At 35.5% G+C, this 25,998-nt stretch overlaps 1 protein-coding gene across 18 annotated transcripts in view; it reads right to left on the reverse strand.

Annotated features, from left to right (window-relative positions):
* The window catches only part of Paqr3 (progestin and adipoQ receptor family member 3), a 99,632-nt gene extending 75,648 nt beyond the window's left edge, over positions 1-23,984 (reverse strand). For 5 of the 18 annotated variants that reach the window (XR_013425839.1, XM_078021450.1, XM_078021453.1 and 2 more), the window contains exons 1-5: positions 23,578-23,984; positions 19,604-19,868; positions 15,066-15,221; positions 11,771-11,968; positions 6,817-6,907 (exon numbers count right to left, since the gene is read on the reverse strand). Coding sequence is in view for 15 of the 18 variants with exons in the window: in XM_078021450.1 (XP_077877576.1) it covers positions 6,817-6,907; positions 11,771-11,968; positions 15,066-15,221; positions 19,604-19,868; positions 23,578-23,762 (895 nt within the window). In the remaining 3 variants the exon portion in view is untranslated. Of the gene's footprint in view, positions 1-798; positions 914-976; positions 3,846-4,108; positions 5,949-6,816; positions 6,908-11,770; positions 11,969-15,065; positions 15,222-19,603; positions 19,869-20,716; positions 21,716-21,766; positions 21,886-23,577 lie in introns of those variants that run through there. The other 13 variants (XR_013425837.1, XM_078021448.1, XM_078021449.1 and 10 more) reach the window with 10 other exon arrangements.
* Between the last annotated feature and the right edge of the window lie 2,014 nt (positions 23,985-25,998).

Below are 25,998 nucleotides of genomic sequence, written 5' to 3' on the forward strand. Positions count from 1 at the left end.
TCATCTTACTTTGTACTTTTTTTTTTGAAGTAGTAATATTCATTTCAAGTTATGTGGGGAAAAAAGGGGCTTTTGTATCTTCTTAATAATGCAAAACACCATAGTATCACAAATGAAGAGAAAGTTATATTAAAAAGTTTGTATGTATCACTGTTCAAATTGTTATAGTTAACCCCTTATGGTGCAAATTGAACTGTTTGGTTTGAATAATTCCTTTTTCAGGAAGCCAAGCTTAAGCTTCAAATGTAGTTAATATTCTCATATTAAAAGTTTGAACTCTTGAAATTGTATTTGTTACATGTTAAAAACATGGCTGGCACAACTGAGAGCACATGCATGCTAGGTAGTGTTTAATACTACATTTGTAGAGCAAGATGAAGGCTTTTGTGGCCGTTCGTTTCAGGCAAGTGAGTATACAGAGGTTCACTTTTCATAAGTGGACCATACTATTTCTATCTCCCTTCAAAAAGTGTTCTTTTAAGGTAGTTTCAATTCTTGATCATTATCTTACTACTGTACAGAAGAATGGTATCAAATTTCAGGGGTGCTCAGTACTCAACATCTATACCTCTCTTCAGTATAAACATGATTATTGTGACAATGCAGATAAAAGATAACTTCTGCCTCTCTTCTAATAGCTGAGCTGATTCTTTACACACTTCTTTGGCAGGAATGGAATTAATTAAGAATGATGATTTGGGGTGGATATGGACCTACTCAGCAACTGGCAGGAATGTAGAAATGCAAGCTTTGCCCCTTGATGGTTAGTACAGGGCAAAGTATATCTCTAGTAGGTACCTGCCAAATGGAGAGCTGTACAGCTTTATGCCAGTCAATCACAATCTTCAAATCGTACACTCTGTCCAGGTGGGATGCCATGTGATGTGACAAGCTATTCCCTGATTCTTCATTCCTGATTTTAAAATATGATTTTTAAAGCTGTTATGTATTAAAAAGAATGACAAGCAGCACTTAATATATTTAGTAAACCCAGTTTATTTACATAATACATATTTTACCATGCAGCTTACGGAATTGCACTCAGAGTAATAAACAAAAATAAACCGGCACTATCTTGCTATTTGAAAATGGCTTTATAGAGAAAGATAACTTTCTTAAATGAGTTAACTAAACTATAAAAATTGCTATGGTAACTTAAAAAAAAGCTAAAAATAATTTTAAAATATACTTATAAAGTCTAGATAAAGAGCTTTTATAATTTACACATAGGTAAAAATTAAAAGTAGTCTTTTTTAGTATTGTAGCTGGAAATTATACTTTTAATTAACTAATAACAAAAAATAACATATATACAGTATTACAAGGCTCAGATTTCTAGGCAACTTTTAAATATTCTTTAATGTTAACAGTGTCTTAAAACATTTTACCAGTAGTACTGTGCACATGGTAGGTGGTCAGTAAATGCTGACATACATAAGTATTTATAGTTGATAGCAACCCACATTCATGTGAATATTCCTTTACAATAAATACATCATAGTAAAGATAAAAATCAGAGGATAGCTTTCTCACAATATTTAACATTTTCAGAAAACACTTAAGTATTAATAAGGAATCATTCTTCCTATAGACCTGTATGCCCTTTAAATTCAAAGAAATAATCATTTAAAAACAAAATATGCTCTTTTTTAATGTATTAATTTGGGTGGCAAGTATTACATAATTCATACACTATGTAAGATGGGAATTTTTTTAAAAATTAAAAGGCTATTTTTTAGAATATTTTATTGGAAAAAAATGATTCCACACCTAAAATAACTGGACTTTCCCCTCATTTTTAACTTGATGATAACTACTTAGGGTACTTCATTTGGATGAAATGTCAATTTAGAAGCAGTAGTATTATGTAAGCCAATAAAGGATGTTTTAGGGGAAATATGTCCTATTTACACCAAAATCTCCTATTAGTATATAAATCACACTGTGGTCTATGAGATACTATAGCCATTTTCAAAATAGCATTCCACCATAATAATGAGTATGATATAGCATGCCCTTACTGGGCCCACTAGAAGAAAATTCTCCTTGCTGAGATACCAACATAGAAAATGTATATTCCAAACTCACTACACTGGAAAGGAACAACATTTTACAGATGGATAAACTGAGGCACATTAAAGTAACTTTTCTAATACTGAATGTACAAAAGGCATATTGGGAATAAGATTCAACATCAATGAACATTTTTTTAGATATCCAGTCAGTTCTATCTTGAAAACATACCAATATTTAAAACAGTTTGTCAACCCATTAAGAAATGTTGGTAATAATTTATAGTCTAACAACAATTTTTATGAATGTCTGCTTTAAGAGATTTAATTTATGCATATGAAATGATCAATGAACGAACGGCAACAACTGTATTAGTAAAACTATTTTTTTAAGTATAAACAATGACAAATTTAATGCTTCAAGTCCAAACTGTATTCATTTTTAATTTTTTTGGTATTGGGGATTGAACCCAGGGGCAGTCTACCAGTGAGCTATATCTATATCCCCTGTTCTTTTTATTTTTTATTTTGATACAGGGTCTCACTAAGGTGCTTAGGACCTTGCTAAATTGCTTAGGTTGGTCTCAAACTTGTGATCCACCTGTGTCAGCCTCTCTCGAGTTGTTGGGATTACAGACACGCATTGCTGCATCCAGTTTCAAGTCCAAATTTTAGATGGTGAATATAAACATTTTATCAATGCAATGTTAACTTACACATAAGCTGAAGACTAAAGCACAGTCCTCATCAAGTGGGGCATCAGCATGACTTTATTCTAAGGCTTAAGGTTCAGTTCCGGGTCAAATCAGGGCCATGTAAATCTTATGGCCTTGAAAGTAGCACCCATATAGCTAGGAGTCCTCATCATCAAATTTCTTTTAGAATTTTGGGATCAAAATCTTCTATAATCCACTCGCAAGAATTCAATTATGATATGGAATTAAATAAACTCTGGAATTAAAAGGCTTGAGTAATGATTTGATTATTAGATCATGGCATTTGTTGCTTAATCACGTCCTTAGTTTCTAATGTGATTCTTCTCTGATAAAAAGTAACATTGCATGTTCATTTCCTCTTTTTAATACCTCCCCTAAAGAAGAACTCTTGTTCTGACGAATTGAAAATTCCTAATGTTTCAGAACCTGTGGCTAAAGGAAATAATATTTTAAGTGCCAGATTTTCACAAACCATGTATTTAAAGGCTATGATTACTCAAAATCACTATCTTAGCTTGTATTAAACATAGGCTGTAACAAACCTCACCTTGATTAGGCACTTAAATTTGATGATTTAACGAAAATATCTTCTATTAAAGTAATCACGCAGGATGACTCCATTTCAAATGGAGATGAGCCCTTCCTAAGGAAATTAAGCTGGTGTCAAGTAAACTGAATCCTATTTCTACAATAGTTTCACATTCATTCTTACCATTCAGATTATTTGTTATGATCACCAACTAATTCTCATTTTCTATATAAGCAGCAAATTAGTAGTTTTAAGGGTCTACAAAGCAGTTATTACTACAGATCCCTAGGTATATTTTTCCATTTTTATAAAGCATTACCCATGATACCTTAAACAAGAAGAAAAAGAAAAAGATGAAAGGGAACCTTAGAAATAGTGGGGTATACAAGTCCCCATTTTATATTGCTTAACAACTGAATTCACCAGGTGGCCATACCTGAATTCTTCACAAATGTGAAACATAGTCAGGACAAGGCTTGCTATGTCTGTACTGCATGACATATACTGTTGACTGATGCCACCAATATAACATCACTACTGCAAGGATATGCCATATTTGGTGGCTAGATCCGAGGTAGTTTAGTTGTCCTAGAAGGAATGTAGAAATAAATTAATACTGATTGTACTATTTTGATATTAAAAGAAAATAAGTTTCTGGGGCTGGGTTGTGGCTCAGTGGTAGAGTGCTTGCCTAGCATGTGTGAGGCACTGGGTTTGATTCTCAGTACCACATAAAAATAAATAACTGACAACTAAAAAAATATTTAAAAAAAAAGAATTTTCTAATCTTCAGGCTTGGAAATATGGCTTAGCAGCAGAACATTTTTGTTAGCCTCAGTGCCTGGAGATCCAAGTTTTTTTTTTTTTTTTTTTTTTAAGGATGAACACATATTTGGGTCTAATTTTAAGGTTTTATCAAGAACACAAGTAATTTTTAGAAATGATATTCACAATGTATTTTTAAAAATCTAACTTGTAATTTTCAGGAATTTGATCTTTTGCCTCCCATGTCTCAATTCCTATCTGGTGTAATGGGTGAAAAAAAAAAAAAAAACTGAAGAAATGAGGGTTACAAATCAGCGAGTAATTTAGGTATGAATCTGTGAGTAGGAAATACACTGTTGTGTTTAGATATGAACCTGCTAGGAAATGCACTGTGTGTTTAGATATGAACCTGCTAGAAGCACTTCTTTATTTTATGCATGTATGCAAGGAGAAACCTCAGTCCCGAATCTTAATACTCTAATGGAATAATGTGCAAAATTCTGTGGTAGTAATGAGTTAATTAACTAAGGTTGATTAGTTCACATACAATTTCAGAAAACAATTTCTCTTTATGGCTAAATATTAAATTCCATGGAGATTAATAATTAAAATGTGGAAAGCTTCTTGATCTTTCCTGGTGTAAAACAGAAGAACAGCTATAAAAACAAGTGTAAACTTTCTCTTAGTGAGTCTACAGTCCTGTAATGTAACTATTCTCCAACCTCTTCTTAGTTTTGTCTTACCAAGAACAATAATTAGTGCAGAACATTAATATTAAAGTGTAAGTCAACAGGATTCTTTCTATATAGGTTCTTGGCTTTTTTTTTCTTTTCTTTTTTTGGGGGGTGGGGTGGGGCATGGACTTCTTGTCTCCTAAAGAAGCTTACAGATTCAGTTTTAAAAACCAAATTCAGCCCAAGCAACTTAGTGAGAACCTGACTCAAAATAAAAAATAAAAATGGCTGGGGATGTGACTCAGTGGTAAAGTACCCCTGGGTTCAATCCCCAGTACCAAACAAACAAACAAACAAACAAACAAACAAACAAACAAACAAAAAGCAAATACAGGGAATTTGAAAAGAAAACTGGTTATCTTGTAATAGTAAACAGTAGTACAAGGGATCTATTCAATTCCATTCATGATACCTTGGACATCCATCAAATACCACTTGGGTCCATCAAATACCACTGTGGTGTTTATGTATTTAAAAAATTTAATGTGAGCTGAATTTAAATTTTTAGGCTTAATTTTTTTTAATATCCCATTATTCACCAGCTACACTTCCTCACAGTTCTCTCATACCTGAAAGAAGGTACTTATCCCTGAGACTATCACTTTCACCTGTAAAGCCTGTAGTGTTTATGGTCTCCATATCTCTACTGCTTTCACGTACCTGCACTAAACCACACATTCAACTTCAAGGGGCACATTTTATATCAAGCTCATCTTGGATAAAGTTAAGTTACAGAACATTTGATCTTTTGTAGGTTTTCTATATTAGACAATTCTAAAACCTGGACATTGATATTTTAAGGTCTAAAAACACTATAGCCACGATCACATACTGTAAAAAAAAATTATGGCTCGATCTTCTACTTGTCTGTGATCAGGAACAGAATTTTTAAAAGAATCATTAACAAAGTTATTAAAAAAATATATTTTACCAGAATCTGTTTTCTGAGAAAAATTCTGGCCCTGCCTGGAAGATAGTTGATCTTCAGTTCAGGAGCATATCCTAGTAATGTTCCCACAGCCTGATGTGTACACACTCAGGCTCTTAGTATTCCCATTCCTATTCAAACCTCAGGGTGAAAAATCAAGTACAGAGGAATGCCTGAGAATCTGTGGTGGATTCATTCTCTATTCCAGGGTTTTTCATATTTTCTCCTTCCCGTCTTTAACTCACTGTGGAAGAGATTCCTAACCTAGGAAGAAGGAGCATTGAGTTTGCAGTTTGGATTTAAACAAATCCTTGTTTTCTGTCTTCCAAATTAAAAAAGAAAAATAAAACACTGTTTTATGTACTACATAAAAGTTGTTCTTGAGTCAAGCTAAGGCTTACTTGGATTTGCATCATTTTGCCTTTCATTAAACTACATATCTCACTTCGAAGACCAAGTTGAGTGATATTATTATACTAATTGCTAGCATTTATTGAGGGCTTACGACATTTTAGGAACTGTGCTGTTTTATGTTCATTTTTCTCATCTAATCCTGACAAGAACCCCAAATAAGTATTATCCCTGTGTTTCATATAAGGAAACTAGAGCTGCAAAAGTTTAAGTTATTTAGCTCATGCAGCTGATATAGTATTTCCAGGCAATCTGACTCCAGAGATAGAGTGTCAAAACAAATACATATTTTGGAGAATAATCACTCCACCTAGTGTCCTCTCTGTTATTTTCCATCAGAAATACTTTTCTTTGGACTGAAGAATGTAGAAAACTATCCTTTTCTTAAGTGACTGGCTTATAACTATCTTGGGGACAAACAGACTCATCAATTTTATTATTATTCTTAGCTCTGGGTAACAGGAAGCAGAAAGTAAAATCACAGATAAGGGGGGACTATTGTTTTATGATCCTCACCACTTATTGGATTCAACTCATACTCTGAGAAAGAGCATGTGAAAGCCCTTTGAAAGGTAGGGCTTTACATAACATTAAGGAATAGAAGACTTACTCTATAATCAAAAATGCTGAAAAATAAATCTAAGTTTTGATTCTGTGAAGCATTTACTTAAAGCTTATACTTAAGAATAAAGCTGCAAAACCTCTGTGAAAGAACACCCACCTGGAAAGTACCGCTCTGGAACTTTGGAGATGTAGAATAGGAAAGCAAGAAGAGCAATCACATACATCACAATTACGCGGGGTGCAAAATCCTGAAAAGTAAAACATGTTGTTGTTTTTTTTTTCACAGATCTATTTTACTGAAGTCTCAATTTATTATGAATATGATGGTAGAATTTAAGACTGTTCAATCTGAATTGTTCTATAGATAAATCTCCAATAATAAGCCTGATTTTCATTCTTCAGGAAGAAGTCCACAGAAATGGAGCACAGTGGATGCCCTAAAGGTTAGGCTACTAAAAGAGTGAGGGCTTTATGCTGCTGAAGGTCCTAGTGTGTCTGAATCCTCTACAATGTATGCATCTGGGTTGGATACATACAGGAATAGAGTAGTCTCTTGGCTTACTCATTATCAAATGAGTAAGCCAAGAGACTACTGACTAGTGACTTATAATCAGAAATGATCTACACAGCTTGGTCCAAGACAAAAATCTTCCAATATCACAGAAAAAAAAAATGCTTCTCTTGGATATCAAACACTCTATCTTACTGATGATGCTCTATTAGAAAAGTTTTCCTGGAGAAAAATTGAAAGCATTCCTCTAAGAACTGGAACAAGACAGGCTGTCCTCTTTCACCAATTCTATTCAGCACAGTCCTTGAAACTCTAGCCAGAGCAATTAGGCAAAAGGAAGAAATTAAAGGGAAACAAATAGGGAAAGAAGAGTTCAAACTATCCCTATCTGCTGATGACATGATTCTGTATTTAAAAGACCCCCCCCAAAATAAAAACTCCACTAGAAAATTTCCAGAACTCATAAATGAATATGGCAAAGAAGCAGGATATATAACTAACACTGATAAATCAATTGCCTTACTAATCACCAATGATGAATTAGCTGAAAGAGAAATAAGGAAAACCATCCCATACACAACAGCTCAAAAAAAAAAAAAATACTTGGAACTCAATCTAACAAAAGAAATGAGAGACCTCTACAATGAAAAGTACAGAATATTAAAGAAAGAAATTGAACAAGACCTTAGAAGATGAACAGCTCTCCCATGTTCTTTGATAAGCAGAATATTGTCAAAATGGCCATATCAAAAGTGCTATACTGATGTAATGCAATCCCTATTAAAATTCCGATAATGTTCTTCATAGAAATAGAAAGAGCAGTCACAAAATTCATTTGGAAAAACTAGAGGCCCAGAATAGCCAAAGCAATCCTTACTGAGAAAATGAAGCAGGATGTACCATAATACCAGATCTTAAATTATACTATAGAGCTATAGTAACAAAAACAGCATAGTATTGCCAAAACAGACATAAAGCCCAATGGAACAGAATAGAAGACACAGAGATAAACCCACAAAAATATTATCTCATGCTAGACAAAGGCACATAAACACACATTAGAGAAAAAAAGAGCCTCTTCAACAGATAAGTGCTGGGAAAACTGGAAATCAATATGTAGCAAAATGAAACTGAACCCTTAGCTCACTCTGCACAAAACTCAACTGAATATGGATCAAGGATCTAGGCATTAGACCAGAGACCTTGTACCTACGAGAAGAAAATGTAGGCCCAACTCTCCATCATTTTGGCTTAGGAACTGAATTCTTCAACAAGACTCCTAAAGTGCAAGCAAACCAAGAATCAATAAATGGAATTGTATCAAACTAAAAAGTTTCTTCTCGCAAAGAAAACAATCAAGACCATGAAGACAGAGCCTACAGAATGGGAGAGAAGCTTTGCTACCTGCCCCTCAAATAGAGCATTAATCTGAAAGATACATAAAGAACTCCAAAAACTTAACACCAAAACAAACAACAACAACAACAAAAAAACAAAATACCAAATGATCCAATCAATAAGTGGGCAAAGAAATTAAGCAGGCACTTCACAGAAAAATAAATACAAATGATCAAAAAAAAAAAAAAAAGAAGAAGAAGAAATGTTCAACATTCTTCTCTAGCAATTAGAGAAATGCAAATTAAAACTAAACTGAGATTTCATCTCACTCCAGGCACAATGGCAATTATCAAGAAAACAAGTAACAATAAATGTAGGTGAGGATGTGGAAGGAAAGGTTCACTCATACACTGCTGGTGGGATTGCAAATTGGTGCAACCACTCTGGAAAGCAGTATGGAGATTCCTCAGAAAACTTGGAATGGAACCACCATTTGACCCAGTTATCCCACTCTTTGGCATATACTCCAAAGGACTTAAAATCAGCACACTACAGTGATGCAGCAACATCAATGCTTATAGCAGCTCAATTCACAATAGCTAAGCTATGAAACCAACCTAGGTGCCCTTCAGCAGATGAATAGATATAGAAAATGTGGTATATATACCCAAGGGAATTTTACTCAGCCATAAAGAAGAATGAAATTATGGCATTTTCTAGTGAATGGATAGAAATGGAGACTATTACACTAAGTGAAATAAGCCAATCCCCCAAAACCAAAGGCCCATTGTTCTCTCTGATATCCAGAAGGTTAATACACAATAATGTGGGGGGAGAATAGAAGTCATTGAATTAAGGAAATTAAGGGCAGGAGAGAGTATGGGAATAGGATTGACAGTAGAATGAATCCAACATAACTTTGCTATGTTCATATGTGAATACAAGACCACTGTAACTCCACATCATGTACAACCACAATAACGGGATCCTAATTAGAATAAGTTAAACTCCATACATGCATAATATATCAAAATACATTCTACTGTCATATATTGCTAAAAAGAACAAATATAAAAATAAGTTTTCCTGGCCTTGAGAAAATAGCCAGCTATAACTTATACATATTGTTCTTAATTCTGATTATAAAACAAACTTACCAAAAATCCATTTGAGGAATAAAAACAAGTTATCTCTCTTCCTAATTCAAATACATACATGAGAATTACCAGATTCCTCAGATTAATTAACCTCAGATTTCTCAAGACTTTCTAGAAAATATAACTTCACCCCACCTCTTAGGATTATCCCTTCTGGAACTTTTCACCTTTTGTAACAACCTCTACAGATTTTATTTTTTATTTTTTTTAAAGAGAGAGTGAGAGAGAGAGGGGGACAGAGAGAGAGAGAGAGAGAGAGAATTTTAATATTTTTTTATTTTTTCCTAGTTCTCGGCGGACACAACATCTCGTTTGTATGTGGTGCTAAGGATCGAACCCGGGCTGCATGCATGCTAGGCGAGCGGGCTACAGCTTGAGCCACATCACCAGCCCCAGCTTTTAAATATTAAAGTTTATTAGAGAATTTTCTGAAAGTTTCCCTTTGTTTTCTCACTGGAATGATCCATGATCATATTAGAATTCATCTTTAATAACCATTGTCTTCCTATTTCATATTTCAATTTTAAACTTTTAAACATGAAAAAATTTCTCATTTTTTCCTACATTTCTTTACTATCCATTGAATTAATAGGTCTTTTTTTATTATTATTATAAGCTTAAAAGGATGTGTTCACCACATCCAAATTTTAATTACTTCTATATTAACAAAAGTTATCCATTTGTTGGAACTAAATTTACAGTGGCAGCTTCCTATTCTATTTTCTTAAGGTATCAAAACTCTCAGAAAATGTTTTCCCACAGAGAGGATCATTTATATCCCTCATCATTACTATCTCACTGTTCTTACAGTTTCCTAATCTTATGAAGAAAGCATCACCCTTGTCCTCAAATGAACCAGATTAAATCACTTATTCACTGTCATAGAATATTCTTTGTTTTCAGTGTATATCCAAGTGCTTCCCACCATACTGTTGCCAACTTCATGTAAGTGAATGTAAGCCTACTAAAAATAGTTTTTCCTCTTCTATTAATGCATGATCCTTACTAATAATGGATTCTTTTGAAAAAAGCCTGCTTTTAAAATCCCACATTCCAGACTAAAGGCCTCAATGCAAAAAATATACATGATTTCTGCCAGCTTCATTTTCTTTTTGCTTTTTTTCCTTTTGGTACTGGGGATTGAATCCAGCAGTACTTTAACACTGAGTTATATCCTTTTTATTTTTTTTTATTTTGAGACAGAGTCTTGTTACATTGCTGAGGATTTCACTAAGTTGTGAGGTTGGCCTTTAACTTGTGATCCTCCTGCCTCATCCCCACCTCCAGCTGGCTGGGACTGTAGGTGTCCACTACTGTTCCCAGTATTCTGCCAGCTTTCTTGGTATATGTGCTCATGTAAGAAAATTTCGGTTTTATTCTGTAGCACATACTTGGCATTTTTATATGTATCTCTAAGAATGTAAGTCTTATTTCTAATCATAATCTCAAGAATGTTGAGTCTTCACTGAGGTTCTTTCTAATGCATATTAACTATATTCTATAATACCAATAATATCAATAGCGCTTCTTTTATTTTGCAAAATATTGCCCTTGGTGAGCTGAATATGCTTCTTTGACTCCAGCAACCAATATGATGATAATTTCCAAATCTTTATCCCTAGTCTCAAACTTGGCCTAAATTCCAGACCCTGTGTCTACCTTCATAACCTATAGATATCTCAAATTCAACAGGTTCAACAAAAAAATCCTTTCTAACTCCTCTTTCCCCCACCAAAAATATCAAGTGTTCCTGCTTCTATACTTTGGTTACCACTGGCATTATCACTGATTCAGCAGACAAAGCTAGAAACTTTGAAGTCCTCCACAGATAAGGACTTGGATATTTTACACATTAAAGGTAAGAGAAAGAGAAATAAGAATGTATTACTTTATAGACATTAAGGAAAAAAAATACTAATCAGACTTTATATATGCTTTTGAATGGCATGCTTATTTATATAGCAGTGAAAATTATGGTGTCAGCATATAATTAAAAATATGCTCTCAAATGACACAAACTCACCCACTACTGATTATATTACTTTCCCCAAAATAAAACTGAAAATTAAAAAAATGAGGACAAATACTGATGACACTTAACGTACCTGTACAATAGGAGCTCCAATTCCTCCATTGAGCCAAACCCAGTGAAGAGTAGGGATTACTCCATATCCCGAAACAGAACAAAAGATGATAGAACGGAGCCTCTGCCATTGCTGTGTGAGGTAACTGGGATGAATCTGAGCAAAGAACACTGCCAGGATCATGGCAAGCACTGTGATCAAGTATACTTGACGCCAGTACTGAAATGAAACAAAATCAAATTTTAATTCTGCTATTAACAACAGTGAAGCAAAGAGTAATTTTGGCTTATATTTAACTTTTTTTTTTTTTAGTTATTTAACATATATTTATTTTTTTGTTGTTGTTGTTTTTTTTTGTTTTGTTTTTTTATCGGTTGTTCAAAACATTTATCTTTCTTAAAAAAAATGCATATACCAAACAACTATTAAGTTTCATAGGATGATAAGTCAAATTCTCAAGTGAGCTAATGAGACTGCATTTATTCCTACAAAAGCATTTCCTGAGTACCTATTACGATGCTAGGCATGGTTAGAAATCCTATAGAAATGTAGCAGACTATGATACAGACTCTCCCAGTGGATGAGCACATAGACTCTGGGAGGGGCAAATGTAAACAAATGATCATAATTCAATGATAAATATTATAACTGAGTTTCAAACAAAGTTGTAGAACCACTGGAGAGAGAGCAATGTTACCTGGGATAAAAATGCTTCACAATGGAGGCAACATCTAAACTAATATTATGTGGGAAGGAGCAGCTCTCAAAGAAAAGGAGCAGCAAGTGCAGCAGGGAAATTTGGAGGAGGCTGAAAGGCAGCAAAGTCAGACTACAGATTTTGGGCTTTACCATGTCATTCAGGAATAGCAGAATTCTTTAAGAATGGGATGACAGGGTCATTTTTTCAAATGACATGAGTGTAGAAAACAAAGAAATGATAGGGAGCTTTCTAAACAGACATTAGAGGTTTATTCAAAAAGAAATGAATTCTGTTGAAGAATGAAGATGCGAGCACCAGGCTGAGGAAGCATTTCTGAAATACACTTAAGGTCTTAATGGCTAACTGGATATGTGAGAGAGCAGCCATGAAAGGTTCCACCCTTTCTATCCTGAAAGGCCAACAGTGGCTTCCATTGATAAAGGAAATGAACAAAGATGTTCCAGGTTTGGGCATATATGATGAGGAACATGAAAATAGGTTCACTTTAAAATACATTAAGTTTGAAAGGTTTATGGGATATTTAAGTATTTAAGTGAACATTGAAAGCTGGAAGTGAAACTCAAAAAGCTAGCATCATATAGGATGTGAGTTCTTAACTTGGTTCCAGGGATCTCTGTAGGGTTATACACCTCCTGATTCACAATTTGGGATTGTTTCTTTAGATGTGTACCCAAATACACCTCCTGGATTGATGGTCCATAATTTTCTGTCTCATTCTGAAAGCAGCCTGTGTTCCTTAAAAGGTAAAGAGCCACTAAAGCAACTGAGTATTTGGAAACAATAAGAAACCAGAAAGAAGCAATTTTTCCTTTATATGATCATGGACTGTGTTAGCTCTAGTAGCTCTCTTTTTTAGCTTTTCTTTTTTTCTTTTTCTTTTTTTAAAGAGAGTGAGAGAGAGAGAATTTTTTTTAATATTTATTTTTTAGTTCTCGGCGGACACAACATCTTTGTTTGTATGTGGTGCTGAGGATCGAACCCGGGCCGCATGCATGCCAGGTGAGCGCGCTACCGCTTGAGCCACATCCCCAGCCCTTTTTCTAGCTTTTCTGATGTGTCCCACTTTAATGTTTAGGAAGTCAATAGAAAACAGTTTCAGAGAAATATAGAATGAGATAAGCAAACTATTAAAATGATGCATTTTAGTTATCAGCATGCTTCCTCTCTTTTAAGATATGCAGTTTCATGCAAAATGATTAAGTTCTAAAAACTGGGCAGATATGAACAGAGTTTACTACTAAAATCAATTTGCAAGGTTAATTGAATATATATTTAATTATATGCCTATCTCCCAAAGTCATTAGGCCTAAAAAACAAAAAGCTCACATTTAAAGATTTTTTATTTTATTTTATTTTATTTGGTGCTGGGGATCAAACCCAGGGAGATTTGTGCATTGAGCTACATTCCTAGCCTGTGGCTCATGTTTAAATGTGTTTAAATGGATGCAATTATTAATGCTCTTTTATCCAAACCTAATATATGACTTTTCCCTTTACTAGTTTTATATACTAAATATGTTGATAGTTTGCTCTGCCATCATACAGATTTAAGAATCCCAAAGAGTAAGAGGAATTCTGTCCTGCAGCCAATCTTTCTCAATAAGCCACAGCTTAGAGCACCATGCGTGGAGGGTGCCTTGGGAACGCCAGTCTCTATTCCTTGTGAAAAGGACTAAAACTACCCTGTAAACATTGCTCTTGAGGGAGAAGTGTAATCTTCTGCTGAAAAGCAGGTAAGAAAAAGGACAAAAGAAAAAAAAAATCAAAGAATATGATAGGAACAAGAGAGAAAAAGAGTAGAGTCAGTGGGGACTTTCTGAATGGGAGAGTTTGAGATGTGGTGAGCTCACGGCTCAGTTTGCCTTTGGGCAGGTGATGGGTTAGAGGTTATATTCTTTTAGGGTTTGGCTTGGCAACATTTTTAGGATAGGTGCTATACTATCTGAACAGTTTTGCAAATATTGCTTTGCATAAGACAAAACTGAGTTTTAGGACCTTAGGGACAGAAAGCAGAGTTGATCCAAAACTTGGAACAGACATATCTTATAGTTGTTAAAGACCCTCACAACACATGGGGTCTGTTTTTAGGTCTACTATGCAATAGAGGACTGAGAAAGGAAAACATATTTCTTATAGAAGAACATGCATCAAGACATGCACAGATATATCTTTTCTTTTTTTCAGTGAATGAGAAAGTATGAAGGGAAATGGAAAGTGGAAACCAACTTCATTATTTTATCAAAAGCTAACTTTATTTAACTTCAATTCTATAAACACAAAAATTAAAGATATGCAATATGCATATATAAGTAACCATATACCCATATGAATATAATTAATAATTCAATGTCTACAGTAAGCTTCAGAGATAACTTCAAATATATATTTTTCCAGTGGAAAAGGACTGAAATAAGTGTGGAACTAGTAATAGATGTTAGAGACCACAAGTGCCTTTTGAAAAATAAGTTTATGCCTACACAAGACTCTTCTGTTTATTCTGTAAGTAGTTACTTATTCAGAAATTCAAAGGAACCACTGCAAGAAAACCTGAGACCTACATGAAAAGTAGAATGTGAAATGTTTTAAGCTACTTACATTATTACAATAAAATGCATAAAATACTCCTGAGACATAGCAGCCCAGTATTCCAATAGAAATTCCTGCATAATCTAATGCCATCCATCTTCGACAGGTTTTTTCTGACCGATGACAAGAAAAAAGATGATATCCCACAGAGCAAAGCATACAGACCTATGGAAAATAAAAAGAAATCTTAACAAAATGAAACAAAAATAAACTAAAGTAATTCATGCATGATATTCAGGGAATTGGTTAAGGATACAGGCTTTCAGCTTTATCAACTTAGCAAGGCCCTAAGCAATTTAGTGAAACCCTGTCTCAAAATAAAAAATAAAAGGAGCTGGATATGTAGCTCTGTAGCTCAGTGGTAACACACCCCTGGGTTCAATCCCTTGTACCCTCACCCCCTCCCCAAAGTGCAGGCTTTTAAGACAGTGTAGGCTTTCAAGTCAAATACATCTTGCCTTGGATTCTAGCTCTGTGCTTACAGTAGGGCAAGACATGTCTTTTCTCTAAACCCCAATTCCCTCATGTGTAAAATGGGGATAAGAATCACAAAAAAGGAAATTTAAAATGATAGCTATTTTATATAAAAATTATGAACAACTTTTTATATAACAATTATAAACAGAAGTAGGGAAATTACACAATACAAATGTTTTTAAAAATATCACATGAGGGTATTTTGATCTATGAATAAGTTTACAGAATGATTTTAAAGAAGCAATACGTGCCCTTAAGAAAATCAAAGAATATAGAACTGTATAATGTAAAAAATATAAGCCCTTCCCACTCAATTTATTCCCCAAAGGTAGCCACTGATAACATTTGTTATATATCCTTCCACTTATTTTCAATATATATGCCCAAAAACTGTGAATAGAAGTCTGCAGCCTGGGGATGTAGCTCAGTTTTAAAGCACTTGCCTAGCATGCTCAAGGTCCTTAGGTCAATACCCAACAACTACCCTCCCATCCCCCAAAAGGGAAAAAAGCCTGCAAATACAAGATAAATATACACTTTTAAAAATTAAATCAAATGGACTCACACTATATGTTCTGTTCTGCAACTTGCTTTTTTTTTTTTTTTTACTTAAAACCTCATGGGCATAAAAGATGCACTGTATAAAGTTTACTTTTAAATTCTAAGGTAAACATGGCTTTATTGTCCCCAAATATAATAAATCATGGCTTGATGATTATAAAGATAAAACCTCTATTCTTGAAAAGATTTTTTAGAAACAAGTAAAGAAGTAGTGCTATAAGAAGTTATATAGGAAAAGTCAGCAAACCATAATTAGAAAATTGAGGAGGGTGTTTGTGAGTGTATCTGTGCATTGTGGGGTGGTACAAGAGGGAAGAAAGGTGAATTACAGAAGAACTATCACCCCTGTAGAAGCTAGAGTTCAGCTGATACTTATCAGGAACATACAAGACATGCACAGGTTTATTGGGAGTCCACAAAGAAAAATAACATAATGAAAAATACAGAACCATTAAAGAATGTCCTGTCTTTATTCATTCATGATTATGACAAGTCCTACACATCAAGGAGTTTCAACTTCAAAATTATGGAACAGGTGATACTTTAGAAGATTTTATATGTCCCCTCTTACATGGTGTAGATTAGAGAGGCAAAGGGGAGAGGTTACCTCAGAGAGCAATAACAAAAGAGCCTATACTAAGTCAATGGAGGTGTGTATGCAGAAAATGGGACAATAAACATTATACTTAGTCACAATTTCATTTCTTCATCTACTGTCTAAAATCCTTACTGGTCTATGGTTTTTTGGCTACTAAGTTACCAAGCAGAGTTTACTATCCCAATTAAACATAACTTTAAAGGTTGATATTCTAAGATTAGGCTGTGGTGTGTATTCTCATTGATAGGGAAAAATCTCATTGTCATAGTGTAGAATGATACAAGAATTGAATACAAATCAGGAAGCAGAGATAATCTAGGCATGGAATTAGGTAGACATGTAGATGAGCAAGCAGTAGGTAGCTGTCAAGTAGAAATGCATACACAAATGTACGGATGAATTTTAACCAAAATGTCAAGTGTCACTTTCTTCCACAGGCTTTTTTGTTTGCTTGAATTTCTATGTAAATATATACATATAGGAAAAATAAGAAACAATAATAAAGCTCATTCAATTGTCGCAAAGAAAGTAAAAGAGGAAAACTATGCATCAAACGGGGAGGGAAGTAACGTTAATAGATATCATAAGTTTTTAAAAAGTTAGCCGATGTTTAATGTGCCCTATTTTAAAAGGAATATGTTATTGTTAAGAGTTCCTTTAAAAAATGAAAAAAAAATTGGCAAAGTAGGTATGTTTCAGTTATCACAAAAAGTTTCTATGGGATACCAAAGGCATACAATTATAGTGTTCAATAATACTATTGAAGATTTTAAGTGCCCCCTTACAAGATGAGGACTAGATAGGCTGAGGTGGGAAATTACAGAAATAATCCTGGGAACAAGAGCCTATACTAGGCCACTGACAGTGGGGGCAGTACATCTAAGCTCATTGGCTTGACAACAAAGTACCTCATGATCTGGCTTCTTCCTGAACATCTTTCCTACCCTTACCTTTTTTGGTTCTTCCAGGATTCAAACATAAAGACTAACATCTGCAAGCCCAGGAAGTGCTAAACTGTCTCTTGCTTTTGGGCTTTTACATAGTATTTATTCTGCTTAATGCCCTGTCTTACTTTCTTTCTGCACTCCTTCTACATGAGTGCCATGGTCTTATAATATGTTGGTTCTCTGCTCAGCATTGCATCACCACTACCTAGTATAAGGCCTAGAAGTATAAAGGAGGCATTCAACAAATATTAGTTGAACTGAATATAAATGAACTGAATTTGGGGAAAGGCATTCTCAGATTCCACTCTTCTCCAAAATAAAAAGTATCTGTGGAAAGCTTCCAAATCCTGAATTACATTCTACTACTCAAAATGTACTCTACAAATCTGGTTGGGAAGAAAGCACTGCGCAAAAAGAGTGAATAGAGGTGAGAAAAAAAAAGTCATGTCTTTTAAAAATTAAATGTTAAGTCAATATTCATGAACAGATTTATGGTTTACTGTGCTGCCTGATGATCCGACGAATCCGAAAAACTCGGGTGAACAAGTTAATTAAAATTTTATAATTTTAAAAAAAGTGCTCTTCTTGTAGGGCAGATGTGTTCATTTTTCTTAAGCAGGTTGTACACCATGTAATAGATATATGCAGTAGCAGTTAGAACACGATTTTACTGATTTCCATCTGAATAATCCTAGGCAAGTTAACTATGATACTTTGAGTCTATCTTTTCTTGGGCAGTTGTTACAATTATTTAACCCTTTTAATTTTACAATATATTGTTTTCTCGGGCCAAAATGGAAATTAATATGTATTCTCTTAACTAATATCAGGTGTGGAAGGTGGTGAAGGGATAAAGGACAGGCCTGGAGTAGAGGGAAACACAAGGGATTCTCAAAGTAGATGATATTTATACAACTAACTGTAGATTACAAACCATTTTATACTTATTTATAATCATTAAGAGCATCTTAATTATGTTAACTTAAATTTTAAAATGTTAGCTATAAAGAATTTGACTCATTTCCATTATGAAACTCGAAATAGATCCCCAGAGGTATTTTGAATCTAATCAGGACAAAAACTAAACCTCAGAAAGAGTATAATTTAAAAAATATTTTTTTAAATCGATTTTTAATCATATAAAAATAATGAGTACTTTTTTCCTCAAAGAAATTTGTTCTAGAAACTGCAATTAGAAAAAAAGGGGGAGTATTTCTGATGATGAAGTTTGGAATATAATGACATGCTATAAAAAATTCGGAAAGTTGACTTACAGATTCACCTCTCAAATAGCAGCAACAGGTTAACTGTATAAAGTCCTGTCTGCTTTTGTCAGGATGAAAGGGGATGATTTTTTTTTTAAATTTTCATGTTTTTTGGTATTCTCTGTATTTTTTAAAAATTTAAAATGCCAATAGGACTATAACCCATATTTGTTTCCTGCTTTAAAATGATCTGTTTGAAAAAATCTACTGAATGTAATTTTTAAAGGCATTTTTATAAATCCTTGAAAACAAATGCAAGTGCAATGGAATTAATATGAGAGGCAGAGAGGAACAGAAACTGAAAGTGTCTGAAACCAGGCAAGTATAAAAGGATCAAAGGATATTAAAATTAAAGCAACAGAACATAAGACCAATACCAGAAAAACAAGACAGTAAAATAAAAGCAGAATGAAAAGTAAAGTTATGAAAAATCACAGGTATAATACAAATACGAAAAAGTTAAGAAATTTTCCCAAACAGGTTTTGAGTTGACATTAGTGATCCACTCAATCTGACAGTAAGAGTAAAATAAGACATTCATAATCTTATAGCAGAGATGTCTACAAAGATAAAGAGGAGAGAAACAATTTTTTTTCAATCTTTGAAACAGTGAATTTCAAATATACTCCCATAACATACAAATACATGATAATTAACAGGCTTTTTTGGTGTTCATTTTATGAAAGAAAATAAGCTGACCCATTTGCCATTTTGGGAGCTCTTCAAAGCAAGTGGTGAGCCACATGCATAAGCCTGCCTGATGAAAGTTCTCTTCACAAGTAACAGTGTGAAGTGACTTACCTGGAAGCAGAAAAGACAAATAGAACAAATTACAAAATCTTCTCTGGATGCACTTGCCGAAGGTAACACAGACGTCATATCATATATTCCCAGGGTGAAGAAGAGAAAGAAACCCAGCAAATGACTCCAGATGTTTACCGTCTCATTAGATAAAATAAACAAACTGGAAAGTAAACAAACATGCAGCTCAGATTCATACTGGCTCACTTAACTGTCAGCACTCAAAGGTCAGGGAAAATTTGGGGGAGTTACCTAATAATTGCAACTTTAAGGCCTTAACCCCATCTGTACCATTTAAAATTTGATATGTCATTTAATTAGTCTTTAAGTTTTTCCAAATTTCCACCAATCCTAGCATCTTAACAGTTTTTGTTTGTTTGATTTTGGTGCTTAACTCTATTATCATAGTTACAATTTCCTTCCATTACAGTGATTCACATGTAAATTCCTCAGCCTATCAGCTCCCTGACGGCCTGTATTCATCTACATTCATCTACAAGACACCATTTTTTCTAAGCAGAGTGCCTTGCTCCCATCATTCACTAATGTCTATAGATATGAGTTTGCAGATAAAACATTTTCAAATAACACAAATAGTATGCATATTTTGAGTAAACTCCTATTGTTAGTTTAGGAGTTTATTCAAAATTTAGCTAGAACACTGACTTTCAATAATCAGTATCTGAAAACCAAAGACTGAATGTTCTTTGATATGCGGATGCTAACTCACAATAAGGGAGGGTGGAGAGAAGAAGTTCAGCAGATTAGACAAAAGGAGAATGAATAAATGGAAGGGAGGGAGATGGAATAGGAAAGACAGTAGAATGAATCAGATAACTTTCCTATGTTCATATATGAATACATGACCAGTGTAACTACACACCATGCACCACCACAAAAATGAGAAGTTATACTCCATCTATGTTTGATGTGTCAAAATACTTTCTATTGTCATATATAACTAAATAAAATAAAAAATTTTAAAAAGAACAGTATCTGAAAAGCTGATACCTTTTTAAGGGCTGGGGATGTAGCTCAGTTGGTAGAGTGCTTGCCTCATATGCACAAAGCCCTGGGTTTAATCCCTAGCACCAAAAAAAAAAACACACACACACACACACACACACAAAAAACCTGCAACAAAACAAAAACAACAACAAAACCTTTCTAAATACTCATTAAATACAAATACAAAGTTAAATAGACCTAGAGAAGCAGAATAAATACAAACTGAGCCATCGGAAAGGTTCCTGAAGAAGTTGCTGGAACAACTCTGCAATAGATGTTTTGAAACCAGACTAGTTTCCAGATAACATGTATTTATCCTTTTCAGAGGAACAATAGGAGTTTACTCAAAATATGCATACTATTTGTGTTCTTTGAAAATGTCTTGATAACTGTCTGGTTTTAGGTACATGATGGTGGAAAAGGTACCCTTCCTACAGAAGTCAAAAGGCTCATTGTTTCCTTCCCATCCCAGCCACAAATTAGCTCTGCAATCATGAACAAGTCACTTTAAAATTTCTGGGCTTCAGTTTCTTCATCTATGAAACCAAGGAACTGGATTACAGGCTGCTGCAACTTCCTTCTAGTTCCTTCCTTAGTTTCGTGAAATGGATCTTCAGATATAGACAAGACTCATCTGATTTACAGGGAGGTGATATAATGACTAAAGATTAAAATATTCTTTGCATTGCTCTAGCAAAATATTATCTTTCTGCTTAAGTGAGGTCTTGATGGTCACTGGTCCAGAAATTCTTATTAGTAAGCATTAATGTATCACTCTTACTGAATTTGCAACAGTTACCATGGCTCTTCTTAACTTTTCCATTGTTATAAGTGATAAGCACTGCAAGGTCTCAAACTATCAAATGATCATCAAGAATAAAGTAAAAATTTATTCTTAGACTTTATCTAGAACAGCATCTACTTTAAAGACTACTTGGGGAGGGAATGAAGGAATGATTTAGAAAACATCTAATTTACAGTACTGTTTTGATAATCAATACTACACTCTGCTTTTTTCTTAAGAATTTTTTTGTTTTGTAAAACCCAGTATACCTCGATTAACTAGACACGGTTTTTCCATGTTCCTCCCAACTAAAAGAATATTAGCAGAACTGTTAGGATATATAAAACCTCTTCTTATATCCAAAATATGTCCTGGTCACTCTTGAAAGCTGAAAGAAAAGAGGGCAAAGGATAAACCTGGAAAAGATCAAGCTGGTGGGAAGAACATTTAGAAGAATATCCCCAATAGAGGATCTACTATTATTACATGAAAAATTAAGCACCCCCATACTCTACTTCAAAATCAATAATCATCTTCATTACTTTATCTGTTCAAAATCACAGATGACAATATCACCATCTACTGAGTGCTTCCTAGGTACCAGACCCTGTGTAGCATTTTACATATATAATCACATCTAATTTCTATTACCCCCTAAACCAGATATTTTTATTACCCTCATTTTACAAGTAGAGAAAATAAGGCAAAGTGATTTTACCTTTTGCACAAAGTCCCACAGCTATTAATTGGCAGTTTGAGAAACTCAGGTTTTTCTGACTCAACAGCACAAGATCTAATGTTTTATACTTCATTTCCCCTCTATGAGATTTGGGTTCTAAACATCAAAATACTGAGGACAAATGCCAGATGGGTTTAAAACGTTTTAAGACAGTTCACTGCCTGTCCTATCTTCATAGAACTCCACATCCTAAGCAGGGTTCAGCTCTAATTTCTCATGTAATCACTCATGCACAAGAGGCACTGAGAAGTGAAATAATAATTAGGATTCACAATATGAAGTCCTGTTAGCCATCCATTCAAGCTACAGGGCTGGACAATGATGTCACCTTGTGACTGTGAGTCACAAAAAACACTTTCAAGGCAGGACAAAAGGAAATAAGGATGGAGAATGACCATGCTGGAAAGATCAAGAATCAAACTGTGGTAGCTGCTTGAGCTGTTCAAGAGCCCACATTCCAGCACTGGGGTTTGCCACTACAATGATCTGGAGCTCATCTGTAACTACAGTTGGGATTCTATATTTTAGTACACACAGAGAATTTTGACAGAAAGGTATTCTAAAAACTAGAACAGCAATTTTTCAGATTCTTTTCAGGCTTTCAAGGGAACCTGATTTTAAAGGTTTGAAATGACAAATTGCTTTCTTAGAAATGCTTCTAAGGTCCTCTACTGGAGCCACATTAGAGCTCTCTTTGCTACAGTGCTTTTCCTATACAGCATTTTCCACAATGGCTATTATGTAATAGTGTAATTATCTCTTTAATGTACGTAACCCAGACTAGACCTTAGTAGCCTGGTGAGAACAAGAGCTACATCTCCTGTTTTCTGAAGGATCTGCTACAATGTCTAGTTTCTAGCAGGGGTTCCATAAGTGTTTGCTTAATGAGCGAATTAGGGCTTTCTAAATATATATGTATGGCAATGTGAACTTGTTTCCTATTATACAAGTATTTTAGCTGGCCTCAAACCATCTGAATTTCCACAGGGCTGCTCTAAAGTGAAACAAAGCTTAGGTATACATAGGGCAAATAACGGCTCAGCCATTGTCAGTGTGGTCGATTCCAACATGTATCCCAATGAGCACCAAATGAAATCAAGGATGTAAAAGCACTCTGTAAACAGTGAAGCGCCACAGAGAGTTGGCAATTATGATCACTGTTACTATCATTATTACTCCTTGTATAAAATATCCCGACAGGGTTGGAGGGGAGAGAAGGAGGCAGAAAAGAGATGACAGAATGGGGTGGCGAAGAAATGCTGGGCACGAAGCAAAGCCGGGAAAGCAGCGAAGAGACTAAACAAAAAAGGATGTAGATGAGAGGAGGGGGTCACACTGTACCTTTTGATACACAGCCTGGAGGGCAGGTAGGCCCGGTAGCCGTCGGTGATATACGGGTTGTCTTTGAGCGACACCGGGATCTGCTCGAAGGTGTAGAGGCGAATACCGCGGGGCACCAGGACCGGCCAGTACTGGTAGCTGCCCAGCTCGATGTAATGTGCGCTCTTCAGCAGCTTCTGATGCATGGTTCCCGGCCGCCGCCGCTCGCGCCGCTGGAGCTAGCCCAGGCCCCGCCTCCCCGGGGAGGGGGCTTCGCCTCTGGAGCCCCCGCCCCGGAGTCCGCGGACCGCGCGCGAGGTCCTAAGGCGCCGCCACTGCCCAGGCCCGGCTCGGCTCACAGACCCGCCGCCGAAATCAGCGCCGCGGACCCGCCGGCGTCGCGGCCCTCTCTGACGTCAGCACGCCGCGCGGCCCCGCCCCTCGGCCTGGTGGCCCACGGGTTGCGCTCGGGCGCCGGCGAGCGTCGTGTTGGGGCGGTGCGCTGGCCCTTCCCGGCAGGTGAGGGGAGGTGGAAGCGCCGTGCTGTAGGGAATACTAGTAGTTTTCTTCATTTTCTGTTTTTAATTAGAAGCAGTAGTAGCTATATTTTGAGTATCAAGGGGAAAAGAGGTAACAGAAAAATAATAACTACAGTTGATTCACCCCTGGATGGTTTATGCCTTGAAAAACACGCGCGCGCGCTCACGTACACACACACACACACACACACACACACACACACACACACACACACACGGCACCATTGAAGTTTTCTAAACTACTACCAGTACTGAGTAGTTGGAGATAGAGGAAACTTGATGCACATGTAATACGAACCTAAACCAGCCCCAACACTTTCACAGACACCATTCCGAGTGTGTTCTCTGACAGGAAAGACATTCCCAAAGGGAGGTGCCCCTCACCTCAGGCCCTAAGGGTTCTTGAGGTCCTTAAAGTTTGGTTGAAGGGAGGCACAGATTGGTTTTATTGAGAGAAAGCAAGAAGTACAGCCTCTGAGAGGGCATTGGAGAGGAACAAACCAGTTTCACCTTAGCAAGGCATATTTATATATGTAATATCTATAGAATAGAGACATAAGAAGGTAATTTTAGTCCTGTGTTGGTGACTTTGATTTTTCAGATAAGGAAGGTCATACCTGAGATAGCAGTTGTGTTCTTGGCTCTTGTGCCCTTGCATGAGAGGATTTCAAGCAGGACAGTATAGTAAAGTTTATTAGGGGAAAGAAAGTAGGGAGAAAGGACACTCAAGGGAGAGACTGGGTCCTTTCAGAGAGGATCCACTTTGTGTCCCAGCTTTTATTGAGGTAGGAGGGAGATTGTTGGCAGATCCTACCCAAGTTATCACCCCTGGGCTCTGGACTGACAGACATAAGCTAACAACCACTTTGAGGGCAACTCTTGGTCATCTTGGCCTGACAAGTTTTAATTGGAACTGGTTTTACAGAATTTATGGGTAGTGGGCTCTCTTCTTAATCATCCTGCTTTTCCAAGTCTGGTAATCTCTGGTCTATGTTGTTTCCATAGGCTCTTGGATATTGTAACCATTAGGTCCTTTTGAGCAACCATATCCTTGTCCTTCGGTTCTTAACCACTGAATTTATCTATCTTCCTATGGTTGTAAGAGGAGTAGTTTTTAGGGCTGAGATAAGGCAAGAGTTCTGAAATAGTTATCTTGTCAGATCTTGCAGCAGCGGTGAGTTAGGGCTGTTTTTGATTAACCTATTTGCTCTGTACCAAGTATTTTCTTAAACCCCTGACCCAGTAATCATGTCTACCTGCAACCTAACAATTCAACATGTTAATCATTACCTATTAGAGCTTATTTTCCTTTAATTTTTTTAATGAAAAAAATCTATTGATTTCCCCATTAAGGGGCTTTGTGAATTTAAAAAGTACTACATTGGTATAACATTGAGAGTTTGATTGTAAGAATGTTATGTAGATGAGTAATCAAATCCTGAATAAAAATTGCAGAGAAGTCTATTTGTTGAGTAAAAGTATTCTTGGATCTGTTTGTCTTTTGGGTCCAGGTCAGGAGAGAGGTTATTTATGGACCTGTGGATAAGGTCTAATAATTGATTTAATTAGTGTTGTTTGGGATCAAAGTATGGAGAAGTGGACTTTAAATGGAGACTTTAAAGCATGTGAAAGTGGACTTTAAATATGAACTTTAAATAATGACCACTCTTGTTTTTGTCCCACATGTCTTCTTTCTTCCTGTCCTTGTCTTCTCTCCTACCTCATGACCACAGTAGAATTAAACTAGAAACAGGAGAAATTTTTAATTGAAATAGTATACCAAGTATGTGGACTGAAGAAATCACAATGAAATAAGAAAATCTATGTAAGCGAATGATAATAAAGGTAAAACATCAAAAGCCTGCAGGGTACAGCTATTGTAGTGCTTTAGAAGAAAAATTAT

Source organism: Ictidomys tridecemlineatus, chromosome 9 (genome assembly GCF_052094955.1).
Source record: "Ictidomys tridecemlineatus isolate mIctTri1 chromosome 9, mIctTri1.hap1, whole genome shotgun sequence".
NCBI classification, from domain to species: Eukaryota; Metazoa; Chordata; class Mammalia; order Rodentia; family Sciuridae; genus Ictidomys; species Ictidomys tridecemlineatus.